At 35.4% G+C, this 13,624-nt stretch overlaps 1 protein-coding gene across 17 annotated transcripts in view; it reads right to left on the reverse strand.

Annotated features, from left to right (window-relative positions):
- Window positions 1–13,624, reverse strand: part of per (period circadian regulator) — a 79,402-nt gene that overhangs the window by 12,562 nt on the left and 53,216 nt on the right. For all 17 annotated transcript variants that reach the window (XM_089232069.1, XM_089232079.1, XM_089232068.1 and 14 more), the window contains 2 exons: window positions 2,817–3,488; window positions 1,313–1,593 (listed from right to left, as the gene is read on the reverse strand). In XM_089232069.1, the coding sequence (XP_089088195.1) occupies window positions 1,313–1,593; window positions 2,817–3,488 (953 nt within the window). The remainder of the gene's footprint in view (window positions 1–1,312; window positions 1,594–2,816; window positions 3,489–13,624) is intronic.

Consider the following 13,624-nt stretch of genomic DNA (forward strand, 5'->3'; position numbering starts at 1 on the left):
TACTCCTATCTCCCTTTTTTTGGGGGGAAAAAACCAGACACTCCACCTTGAGGTAGAACAGATTTTCTTGTCACCAATACCCTGGCATTCCTTTCTTAGTGGCACAGCAAAAATTATATGGATACCAAGTCCAAACAATATGTCCAAGCAACATTAGTATCGTAATGTGATGAGACTCTCAGCGATAGGAGGAGCAGTGTTAAGCGAACCCACTACAACCTACATTATACGCATAGCTGTAACCTCTAACAACTGGATCCAGCTCATTTCAGCTCCGCCCTCCCCATGGAAAAAAAATGCTGACAATGGAAAAACAGTGATGTATAGCAAAGCTATATTTCTGAATATCAACCATTATTTGGATGTCTGCTGAGACTACTCGGGGGAAACTAAACCCTAAGTAAAATATTACAGGACCTCCTCCTGACCATGTCATGATCTGCACCTCTGTCTCACCGAAGATATATAAGCAGATGATTGCAGAAGATCTGGGCCATGCTGAAAAATGTGTGTGCGCATATGTGTTGTCCTAATATGAAGTTTGTTTCTGTGTATTGCTTGTTATAGTGCGGCCATCTGCTATCAATTTTGCAAACTATGAGTGAAGTATGATGATTGATATATTGATTGTTGTAGGCCTGTTGCTCTCTGCGATGAAATTTCTAACGGGAAGATCATATCGCATTCAAGCCTCAAAGTTGAGAACCACAAAAAACGAACTTCTGACAACCACCACTGTGCCATCAGTGGAGTTTGAACCTGGGTTCTGACAGTGCGAGTCTATCACTATGACCACTCGACCACCACTACAATTCCTGTATGCAGAGTTTTGTAATATAATATTTGATTGAAGACTTTTCAGGAAAATCTGCATGCAAAACTGATCTTTGGAGGGGGAGGCAACATTTTCAGGGAAATTTTCTTCCAGAAAAATTTTTTTACGACCCTTCAAAAATCATTTAAATTAACAGAAATTGGTTAAAATAGCACAGAGGGTATATTCTTTTGATATTTTTTTTTCTACTGAAATATAAAAATGTTTTTCTAATTATTGGTCAGCTTGGCAACCCTATAACCCACCCCCACCCCCACCCCATACATGCCTTTGTCTGTACATATGTAGTTAATGTGAACTACATATTTTTTAATTACTTGTGACATCAAGAATAGCTATACTTCACAATCACTTGCTATCAAGATTGTTATTCTGTGAAATCAATACCGCAAATATCATGAAGTCAAAGCAGCATAGATAAAAAAATTTTGCTACTCTGATTTTACTTTTAATTACATCAAAAAAATATTTTTTTACCTGATTTCCCAGAAGCAAACCCGGTGCTATGGTTGTGGTGGTTTTAGACACTGTGGTGGTAGCTGTGACCCCAGAAGATTGTACCGTGCATGCGCTTGCAGCAGTTGTAGCATGCGGAGTCGGAATGATAGGTAAAGGTAGTGCTCCTCCAGTGGGTATCATAGGAGCAGGAAACATTGCGGGTGTACTAAACGGTGTTACTGGTGGGTATGGCCACAGAGACATTGCACTTTGTGGAATAACATTTGTTAGAGGAGATAAACACGGTCCCATATACATAACTGAAAAGAACCACAAGTGTAGAAAAAAGTGAATGCGACTGAACGATTTTATATATATTTTATGTATTTCATATATAATTATATCACTAATTTTTTTTTTAAATTAGAACATCTAATAAACATTTTATAAACTGGGCTCACAAGTATAAGTTAGGAAGCCAAACTTTTCAATGTGACCATAATTTTCAGCCAGCTTTAATACCTGCTTTACAGTGCTATGAGCAACGACAAGGCAATGCCTTCAAGATTATCTGGCTTTAATACTGTATTGCCTTTTACTTGAGATGCTCTTCACCACATATTTGGCATTCTCACCATATGAGTAAGAGCAATCTACATATTTGCTAGACTTGAAAAATCTCAAAGCATCACATCTTACAAAGTCTCATTTCTAGTCAAACCATCACATACATATTATGTTCATAATAAATACTAAAAGCTTAAAAATAGCCACATGAAATATAGAATTGTGATAAAAATATTAATGAGCAAAATAAGCAATAGTGAAACAATTTTTTCTCAGATCAATACATCAAGGAAATAGTCCTTTTCTGGATATCATGCCGAGTTGAACTCGGAAAGAAAAGTCATCTGGTCTCTGACGATAATTGAACCCAGGTCCTTTTGCAAACTAGGCAAGTGAGCTACCATATACACCACTGGAGACACGACCCTGCCTTCCTTATTTCAAGCACTGTGGTGTGAGGCGCTTCAGTAGAGGTAATAGTAGTCTTTTCCCTTAGTAAGACCAAATATTGGGCTAAGAAAAAGTTCTGTCCCACTTTTTCTACCACCCCATCCCTGGCCCCCCCCCCTTCTCTGAAGTCAAGGGAGGCTACTATTGCCTCTAACACAACATGTCATGCCTCAGTGCATGAAATAAGGAAGGCAGGGATGTTGTGTATGATATATAATATTAATATCTGGTCCCAATGCAGTTTCCTTAGTGTCAATGTATTCCATCAATAATGATACCTCCTAAATACCTTGGGAAATTCCCCCCTCCCCCCAAGAGGTCCATGGATCAGGATTGGGTACATCGGCTTAGATCTACTTTAGGATGCAAAATTTTAGAAAGTCTCGAATTTGAAACATCGGGCAATTTGTGTTCTTCCTACATCAAGCATTTTCAAATGGAACTTGTGATACCATTGTCACAACTAAGACAAAAAAATATGATTCTAATAGAAACATTACAAAAAAAATATGCGAAAGATACATACCAGGTATAAAAACAGGAGTAGATGGTGAGCCTGGCGTAGGACTGGGAGGTACATATGGAATAGAAGGTACAGCAAAAGCTGGATTCACAGAGGCAGAAGGCATTGACACACTTGAGAATGGTGACACTGGAATAGCAAATGTGCCATAGGAAAATGAATTATTAAGGCTTGGTGTAGGTTGTCTTTCCTGCGATGCAGTGACCCTGAGATGTCCAGCCTGAGTGACTGCAGTCGTCTCCTGGATACGAGCATATTTCTTGGGTTTATGAAGGCTTGAAGGTGCATTGGAAAGTGGACTTTCATTATGCTTGATTTTGCAACAATCTTTATGAGTTGTGTGATAAACGTTTCCTTTGCATTTTCTATGTTTTGTGTGCTTATGGTTTAGTCTGTTATGCTGAGATAGCATTTCCTCTGTCAGGCCAATGCAAGGTAAAAATTTTTCAGTGTCACTAGCACTTTCATTTTTGTCCCACACATCAGCTTTGCCTGTATCATTGACAGTAATTGATGGAGTCATGTTCTTATCAATACTCTTGTACCCAGAGTCACTATTTAAATAAGACAAATCTCCTTTGGATGAGGTGCTGCTGGATTCCTGATTCTTGTTAGGAAAAGCTTCATTAGACCCTGATGTGGATTGAACACTTTCTTGTTGTTTGCTTCCATTCCCTAAAAAAAATAAAAATAAAGCATAAGAAATAAAGATGACACAAATCTATGTTGACCCCTAATATAGAGTATTTGTTTTTTTAATGGTAGATATAATAGAACCTCTCAATAACGGACACCCGTGGGACCAAAAATTTTGTCTGCTGCTGGGGAGGTGTGGTATAATGAAACCTCATTTATACAATGTTTGGCTTTGGTTGTAATTGGTTCCCATACATTTTATCGTTAAAATGTATATGTGTTACTGTGAAAGTGATACACAGGTGGTTATGCATAATCACCAATTGTCTTGATAAAGAAAGTTTGATTCAATTTCACCAAATTTACCACTTTTACCAAGGATTATGCATGATTCTCAAATAAAATGTGGAAAAATGTATAACCTTTCTTTTCCTCATTGTGAGTCATTTAATTATTTTTACCCGTACATGATACGTGCACTGCACATATTTTTCAATAAAAATTAAGTTAAAATAATTATGAAGATAAAACATTCATGACAACATTATCAGTCTTGCAATGTTGACTTTCTTCAGACATCAACAAAGCCAACGTTAGCATTCCAACTCACCGTCCTGGACAGCAAATTTTGCAATTAATTGACGATTTACCATATTTACCAACACAAGCTTGGGATTAAACATAATCTTAGCTGAATATGATGAATTCTCTGTGTTTGACCAGAAGTTTATAAATTAGATTTGGAAAAAAATTAGTTTACCTGATTTTACTGTCTGCTAGTGGGAAGTGAAATACATTATAGCCCTATTCCACAGAACCAGGGATTGGAAAAAGCGTCTGTTAGGGGAAGTTCTACTGCATAATGATTTATTTTTACACAGTCTTTAATGTATTTTTCTTATTTCTCATTGAAAAAAAGCATGACCCAAACATCTCAAGTTCCAGGATTACTAAACTCAATCTTCACTGCAGTGACCAACAGAATAGTAGATCAAGAACCTTATGCCTTCTTCATAGAAAGACGCAGTAAGAAAATTTGTTAAGTGCTGTTCACTGGTACAGTAGAGTTCTGATAATTTCAGTTTCAAAACTTTGAGGTTCTGGATAATCCGAGGTACTAAAATTTTTCAAAACATATGTTTTCTTGCCAAACAAGGTTTATTTTTTTCATTTTGTCCTACTTGTCTCTTAAATGTGATAAAATTTAGTTGGTAGAGGTCTTGATTCCCAGACAGGATTGTCTGGTGGATCTCTCGACACCTCTGTAGTAAATATATAGTGCAAAAAAATAAATTAATATCAGTCTTCCCTAGGGTCTGAATCCTCTGTCAGCCTCCCTTAACCAGAGTCTATGGGTATTGGCAGTTGTGTAATGAATTAAGCCATTTGGGTTAGGTAAAACAGGTAGGAATAGGTATTACCCCCCCCCCCCCCTAAAAAAGTCATTTTCAATTAATTTTCTGGGAATCAGATGGTCTTGCTCCTGTTCACTTCAGATTATCAAGACTACACCATAATGAAGAAGCAAACATTAAAACACCAATCAAGTTGCAGTCATGTTTGCAATTAATTAAAAAAAACCCATATAACTATCAGTATGAGCTTGAAATTTCAACATTATGAAAAATAGTAAATTATTAGAAAAGAAAACAATATCCAGAAGCAAAGAAATTGAACATTTGAGGGAATTTGACTAAAAAAATTTGACCTGAAGCTTTAGCTGAAAACTGTATTTCAGCTTCACTCCACTCACAATTTCAGCCAATACAAATAATTATGATACTATAGAAACACATCTTTTCATAGAGGAAAGTCTCTCCTCTGTGTATTATCCCCTGAGAAAAATGATCTTCAAATAAATGTTTTTACAGTGACTGAATACTTTTATTAACATGTTTGCTTGATTGAATCCCTTTATAGCATAGGCTAAACATTCCCTTTGAATTTGATCACGCAAAAATAACTTCTTTTTTTTTCTCTTAGGCTATTTCAAAATATAACATTTCATTTTTTTAAATGATACAATCTGGTTTTTGTGTAATAGAATACAGATAATCAGGTGTAAGATCTAATTGCATATAGTTTCAGACGCAAGAGTAGAGTAAATAACATCGGGAATCAAAACTTTTTAAAATAGTTTGCAGCACAACTGAAGTGTTTTTAACCCTGAAACCAGCTCACAGGATACTGAAAAATGCAATATTTTTGATTAGACGACTATTTGTGTGATGACAAAATTTTTTTTTCCTTCCCATGAAATCTGCATCAAGTTTTTTTAACCTTTGTATTGTTGATATACCAGTATCCCTTGTTTTACGCGATCTCATTTTTTGCTATAACACAATTTTGAAAATCTGGTTTAAAACATCACAAATCTGCAAAATTCAGTCCGAAGTTTGATTGTAATGATGCTAAATTTGAAAATGAGCTCGTTCATGGCATAGTTATAATGATCAAATCTGTTGGATTTGATGAAATAAGTGTATAAAAAACACTCAAGCCCCACTCATCAGAACAAGCTAATAACATATCGATCGACTCACTTATCAATATCGTTTATAGCTGACTAAAACTGAAAATGTAAAACAACATGATTGATGAAAGTCAGAAACCCTTTGATGTACAGTAAACAAAGTTGTAAAAGTAAACAAATTTGATTATTTTTATACTTTGACTAAGCTGTCAGAACTGCAAAGAAAACCATTCCAATGAGAACAGAACTTTAACATTCGTAGGAGGTATTTATAAATCAATTATAAGACGAAAAATGCTGCCCCCAACATGAACCTTGACTATTTCTTAAAAAAACATTTATGAGCCTATCATCCCAAGAATTCCAGGAGAGTGCACCCATACTGACCAGAACTAACACATTCATCATCTGATTGAAGATTGTCAGAAATACGGACTCTTTCAGCCAGGGGTCTATAGATACGCTATATTAGTGTTTATAAAATAGTGTTGTATAAAATAACTATTTTTTTTTTGAGTATGGATATTTTTACTAACTGTTTGTGGCTTTATGCCACATAGTGTGATTTGTTTTGTTTAGGAGTTGATAAAGAAAGGCAAGGGAAAAACTATCTTCTGAGAGTGGACAAAGCGCGAGTTGGACTATGGTTTCCGCCATGGAAGGTTGTGTTTTTAGGAGGCATACAGTAAAATAAAGACATTTCATTAGGTTTGTCTGGTTAACTTGTGGATAGCACTACAATATTAAATTCATTCATCCACTAAAGATGATGTAAATTTGGTAATAAACCCAATATTTGTCAATAATTTGTTAAATTTATTTTTTATTGTACTGAAGCACACCCCCCTAATTGCTATCTCTTACCCCTGCTAAATTTACCTCACTTTATGCTATTTCATCTTACTCGATTACTTTGTGAAAGCAGTTAATCATGAAAAGCAAGGGATGTCTGTATTTTATATGATAAGCAAGGAAAAAAATATTATTTTCGATACATTTTTCTAAAATATATGCCACAGTTAAGGGGTTAAAGGCCTACTGTTCCTCCGAGGAATGTATATTTCCACCAACAATATAAATATTGCAAATGTTTCAAGTATTACCTCCAGTATGGTCCGTTCACAAATTATTTCAGAAAACCTTTTTCAATATCATTCATATTTTAATGCTGACGGTTGACTTTTCTGTAATTTTCTAGCACAAATACTAGATGGCTTAGTATCAAAAATTCTCTCCACAGTTATTAACAGCTTCACAGCTTTCCAAAATAAGTGCATATAACATTGAACTCTTTGATTAATAATTTAAAATTTTTGTGTCACTCTACACGCTTCCAAAGTCTGTTAAAATTTCAACGCGACTCACATGTATTCATCACATGTTCATTTCTCACTCATCTCAAAAGAAAGAATATTCCCTATTGAGCCATATGAGACAATGTTTGACAACACTGAATGGGCAATACACCAATACACTAACTTTTTGTGATACTTTCCTGACAGAAGTTGGTGACACCCACTTTGAGAGCCACTGACTTATAGTGTGAAAAAAATGTGCGCGGCTCTCCATCTTTTTCCAAAAATCCAAGAAATCAAGTTCTCACAGCTTCATTCATTTAGTACACTAGAAATATACGATTGAGGAATATTCATTGCATTTAGCAAAATGAATCTGAATGAAGATAATGAAATTTATTTCAGTTTCATTCACGTTTTATGTAATTAAAGCATTACAACTCTGCATTTGAATACCTTTCTTTATGTTTTATGTCTTATGATCACTAAGTTTCAAATGGGGCTGCCTTGATAAGCTGATTGAAAATCCAATAATTCTAAATTCAATTAAAAAAAATAATAGATTTCCAATTTTCTTTGCATAAATGACAACTTTCTGAATTCACCACCATAATTAAAATACAACACAGCCTGCCAAAAAGGCCAATATAAGCAACATTTAAAGAAACTAATTATTTCCTGTTATTGATTTCTTTTTGTGTTCATTTCAAAGTCTATTTATAATGATTCTGAGTCCACCATTAATGCAATTTATCACCCTATCAGAAAAAAGAACTTAGCCTAAGCCTACCTTTATATAATCTAAATTTATGTTTCCATATAATGGTAGCATGTTAATAATATTGATAAATGTCAGTACCCAATTCATAAACTTCCTTTACCCTGAATCATATTCATTTATCCTAAGTTCTTTTCATTAACACATGTCAAAAATCCTAATGCAGTCAGATCAATTAAAGTCTGTCATTTTGAATTAGTTTTTACAATGTATGGGGGATTAACTGGCGATGTTTGTTTATACATATGATACTGCCGAAGCTTGAAGTGCAGCCAATTCGTTTGCCAAAGTTTAATTTGCAGAAATGACTCGGGCTTTGGCCAGGCAATTGACAATGTGGCTGGAGATCCCTAGCCAATTTTCGATGTACTGCTGATGTAAGACGGTCTGCAAGGCCCCAAATACACTTTTTTTCCCCCATCACTGATGGAATGGCTATATATAGTAGCAGAATTTAATTAGTTACATGTGACAAGAGAAAAAAAAAAAAGAAAATTTATGAGAAAAAACTATTTATATATAATATAAACATAATTTTTTCTGTCAAATTTTTGAAGGGGAGAAAAGATCACTGCATCATGACTGCATTATGATGGGTTGCTAACATGGACATAGTAATGAAGAAAAAATATACCAAATGGCAATGACTCCAAATCATGCATTCTATTTTTGGACTTTGTGGCCAGGGATCTCCATCCAGTTCACAAAATGGCTGGCAAATGCCCAAAATTCAGACATTGGCAGATCAATTTATAAAAAAATTAGCTAATTCTCAAATTGCTGATTTTAGGCTTTGGCAGTGACATATATAAGAGAGAAAAGAGAGTGTCTGTTTTACAGAACTATATATATATGGATCCTTCACACCCCAAGCTGACTTATCTCCCATCTTTAAGTAAAGTGTGACATCAGTATTATTGCTACAGCTAATCACTGTTCCCTATCTTGTTTTTTTAAAACACAATTAGATAAATTTTAACAAAAATTAGTTTTGCTGCTCCAAGACGGAGGATGATGAAAGGAGTCCGCTTGGTTGTATAGTCGCCTCAGACAAAACTACCTTTAAAGATCTGGGTATAAAGTTGTTACTACTGGCAAACTGACTCTCCCAAAATCCTTGAATATGTAGGAAAGTTCACCTTAAACCTTGATTAGAGTCTGAGGTTTAAGATTTTAATGCATGTGTATCATATGGATGCAGAGAGGCATCTAAGGCACATATTACACAAAAACTGCAAAATTTCTAATAAAAGTTTATGAGTCCTTGAATTTTATACTTCCAATAAAAATGTCTTTGAATTACTATACTATAATGTTGTATGTTTTAAAGAGTAAAATCTATTTCCCTACTCAAAACAGACTCAAGTAAATTGTCAATTACATTACACACATCAAAATTAGCATTGGTCAACCCTTTAAGAGGCACTGACAAAATATCTCACCTCCTTAAAAGCCTCTTATTTCAGCATTGACAAACCCAGATATTTTATGAAAATAATTTTTCAATAGAACACTTTTGTCTATCTCCCTTAAGCTGGGATTACATGATAAAAGATATTTTTTTTCTTATAAAAGAAATTTTATTAAACTTTTATAGTGTAATCCAGGGCTTAGTTTGCATTTTCTGAAAATCAGAAGAAAGCCTATTTCATTGAAAAGACATATTTTCAAGGGGGCTTAGTGATTTTTGCTGAGCTTCTTAAAGAGTTGAAGCACTACCAACTAATTTATCTGAGCTTTTCCACCCTTTTTATAGATCATTAGTTTTTAACCTGTTTTTATATTGTTATGTACTGAAATACTATTCCGTGAAAGGATCCATGACCTGCACCTTACTGACGGAGCGGGGTCCCTGGCCTTCGTCTCATTGGCACAAAAGGTCCGCAGAACATAAGATCAAGAGCCCGTTATGGATACATTTGAAAAAAACTCAAAATTTTAGCTCAGGTATGTATATCATTGAATCATGCCAAGATTTTTACTTATTAATCTTTATTTTAATTATTTTTCATTTAATTTCTTAGGCTCAACTGAAATATATTTTTAAGAAAAACAAGCAGATTCTATTTTCACTCAGAAGAGAGACAATTATACACACTCCTTATCATCAACAGCTGAATAATTTGACAACTGTTAATTGAACCATTAACTTGTACGGCATTTAAAATCCCAAACCCTTTATCAATGTGATTATATGAAACAGTTGGCTAATTCAGAGGGAGGATGTAGATGGATGAATAACCTGAATATCACTTGTTCGGCAATGAATGTAATTGTGTGTTATAACAATCAGTATTCTTTTAACCCAGTTTGGACTTCCAAATTTTAACAGTATACTCTTATCATGACTCCCATATCGTTGAGCAGGGCCCCTAAACTGGGATCTTTGGCTGAGGCTCCTGCAGGTCAGACTTTTCACAGGCTCCTCTATATTGTAATTTATAACGTGAAAAAACAAAAAATGATAAGAATCATCTCAGGCCCTGTCAACCCTACCCTTGTGGGGGAGGGGGCATAATTCTTAGATATTATGAATCATGAATAGTGGAAGGCCGTAGCAATGAGGTTGCAACCAGTTTGTGCATAGTGGAAAACAGAGACCAGGCCTGCAATCCCAGAAATAAGAATGGACTATTATATGGGGTAAGTGTGCATTTTGGTTCAGCAGTACCCCCCCCCCCCTTGCAGCAGGGACTTCTACGCTGGGATCTTTGGCAGGCCCTCAGGTCAGATTTTTCATGGATGCTCTATAGTAAATTTAGTCTTCGAAAAAAAATCAAAAGATGACGAGAATCATCCCAGACTGGAGCCTCGTCAGCCCCACCCAGTAATTTTTCGGGACCAGTCAAATAAAAGCAAAGAAGGAATTTGGATTCTCACTTGTCCATGTTTCAGTGAAGCACAAAAAACCCCTCGCACTTTCCTAATTTCCGCCTTGGGAAACTTGGAGTAGGTATTTTGGCGTTAGCAAGGTTCACCTCTGGCTGGTATAATTAAAAACACTGAAATAATTCTGTACCAAAAAATAAGAAAATTTCTTTAACAGCGGGACGTATTGTCAAATATATTTTGTTGGTTAACCAATAGTGTGCAGGTTTGGACAGATCAAAGATCAGGTTTATCTCAGAGTCCCCTTGGCTAAAGCCCTTTCAGCCTTCCATAGGGACGTCTTTAGGAAGAGCACACAAGGTTTTGCAGCAAGTGAGCTACAGCTGCCCCTGGTTTCAGTCATGGGTTAAAATGGAACCACTTACCTCTACGTCTGCATCTATCATAAGGACTTTGCCTAAAACGCCAGAAGACAAACCCAGTAAAGTGATGGTTGCTAGAGGTTGGTTATAAAGAGGTGAATAAGGTTGCAGTTATACTGGAGCAAAGAGATAAGAGGGAGACCAGGAAAGAAAAATGCGTAAGAGTGGAAGAAGAGAAGTCTGCACATAGTGAAAGAGAAAATGATACAGAAAATAACCGGAGGGGTTCTGCAATGTAAAAGGGTGTGATGATGCCTCTGCAGAAGAGGAAAAGAAAAAAAGGAGATAAACAGTCAATCAGCAGATAGCAAAGTTCCCCCCCTATCAAGGTAAAAACAAACATTTTCGTTCGAATCCTGCACCTTGTTGAGTGCCACTTTTTTTTCCCCTCGTGTATGTGAGGGGTAAAACAAGACAATTGTTTTTGTAGTTAGTCTCAATTATGCACTCCTGTACCTCATGGTCACCTGACTAAGTTCAACCTATATATATGAGGAAAAGCTGGTCTCTTTTATGCAAATCTTTCTACAGAAGATGGCATGCAGATCCACTACACACTACATATACAGGAAAACTGGCTGTATGGAGAGATGCTGATTTTTGGAAAGAAATTTTTTTTCTGCCTTCACATGTGGACTCCAACCCTGGTTTCTCATATGCCAGATAAGTGCGCTCTTACTAAGCTATTATAAAAGCAGATAGAATATTTCTTCTTACATACACTACACAATAATTGCAAAATGTGAAAATTTAGATTTCTGGGGCTCTGACCTTTAATTCAAAAGGTAGATGGCAGAACATCAAACATGTAACACACTTCAGACATCATGAATATGTATCACGGATGCATGGACATTTCTTGGCATACACTATTTCTTCAGCAATTCCTCAGAGGAATGTATAAAAGGTGCATGTATCATTTAGCAGCAGTAGTTCATGATAGAATCTCATGTTAAACATTACTATTTTCAAATATTAGGTGTTATTAAATTTGTTAGATTTTAACATAGCCAAGTTTGATTGTGCTGTATTATAAGCCATTTTTATTCATGTTTAAACTGGTTAAATCAGTGATTTTTAATCAGGGACTCACAGACCCCCCAGGGGTCCTTGGAGAGGTATCAAGAATTTGTGATCTTGGATGAGAAAGCAATTAAGTTATTGTTTTTACATACGCTGAACAAGCAATTTGCAAAGGGGTCCATGGCTTTCATCCCATTGACAAATAGGGGTTCAAAGTTCATGGCTTTTGCATGGGTGGAGATACAGGGAGGAGGGGGAATTTCCATGATCTGAATAGTCTTTTTTCAAAACTACTCATCCGAACACAGCCAAATTTTCAGGATACCTTAATGAGACCATGGGAGAGATATTTATGCAATAAAAAAGTTAAATTTTTGACCACTAGGTGAAAAAGTGGTGCTTTTTTATCACATTTTTTTATTTTAAATGGCTATTCCCACCAAAATAGACAACAGAGGTGTGAATAGTTTCAGTATACTGACACTGCTCAGACCAATGTAATGCCCATCAGTATACTGACAATGCGCAGACCAATGTAGCGCCCATCAGCATACTGACATTATCCAGACCTATATAGCGCCCATTCAGGAGGACGTATTCCATTGAAACTCTGTATATACGCTATATGGATCATGGAAGGAAATAAAATGCAACAGAAAAAGAGCCACTTTTTAACGTGACGATAAAAAATTGGACTATGTTTTTTATTGCATAAATCTATCTCCTATGGTCTCATTAAGGTGTCATGAAAATTTGGCTGTGTTCGGACGAGTAGTTTTTGAGAAAACCATTCAGAGTACAGGAACTTTAATTATAATCACCCTGTATATTCATGTATATGAATTGATATCATCTCCATCATAATTTCCCTCCCAGCATTTCAATTGTCTCTGCCTATGGGCCTTTGTCTTATTGAAAAAAGAAAGTCCATGACCTTTGTCTTATTAGTACAAAGGGTCCATGGAAAATAAAAGGTTATGAACCCTTTGTTTAAATTCAGCTAAACAGATGCACAATCATACATTTTCCCCACCCATACTAATTAAAAAAAAAATCAATCTCACTTGATCTAACAAATCTAAACTTTATGCACATTTGCTGATTATTATACAGATGTAGTCAAACAAATTTATATGAAGGTCAGATACATCAAAAACTTTCATGGCCTTAGATAAATATTCATTTCTGTTTTTTTACAGTACCTATATAATGAATGAAAAATTATAAAATTGTAATACACAGGAAGTATTGTAAAACATGTAAACTGTTTGGTGCTGGTTGGAGAGGTGGGTAGGTTTTGGAAAGATGTTTCAGAACTAGTGAAGATGAACACTAATAGTTTATAATATTTGTAA

Source organism: Pholcus phalangioides, unplaced genomic scaffold (assembly GCF_987345545.1).
Source record: "Pholcus phalangioides strain wild (caught in Gottingen) unplaced genomic scaffold, Ppha-v1.0 ptg000005l_1, whole genome shotgun sequence".
Taxonomy (NCBI): domain Eukaryota; kingdom Metazoa; phylum Arthropoda; class Arachnida; order Araneae; family Pholcidae; genus Pholcus; species Pholcus phalangioides.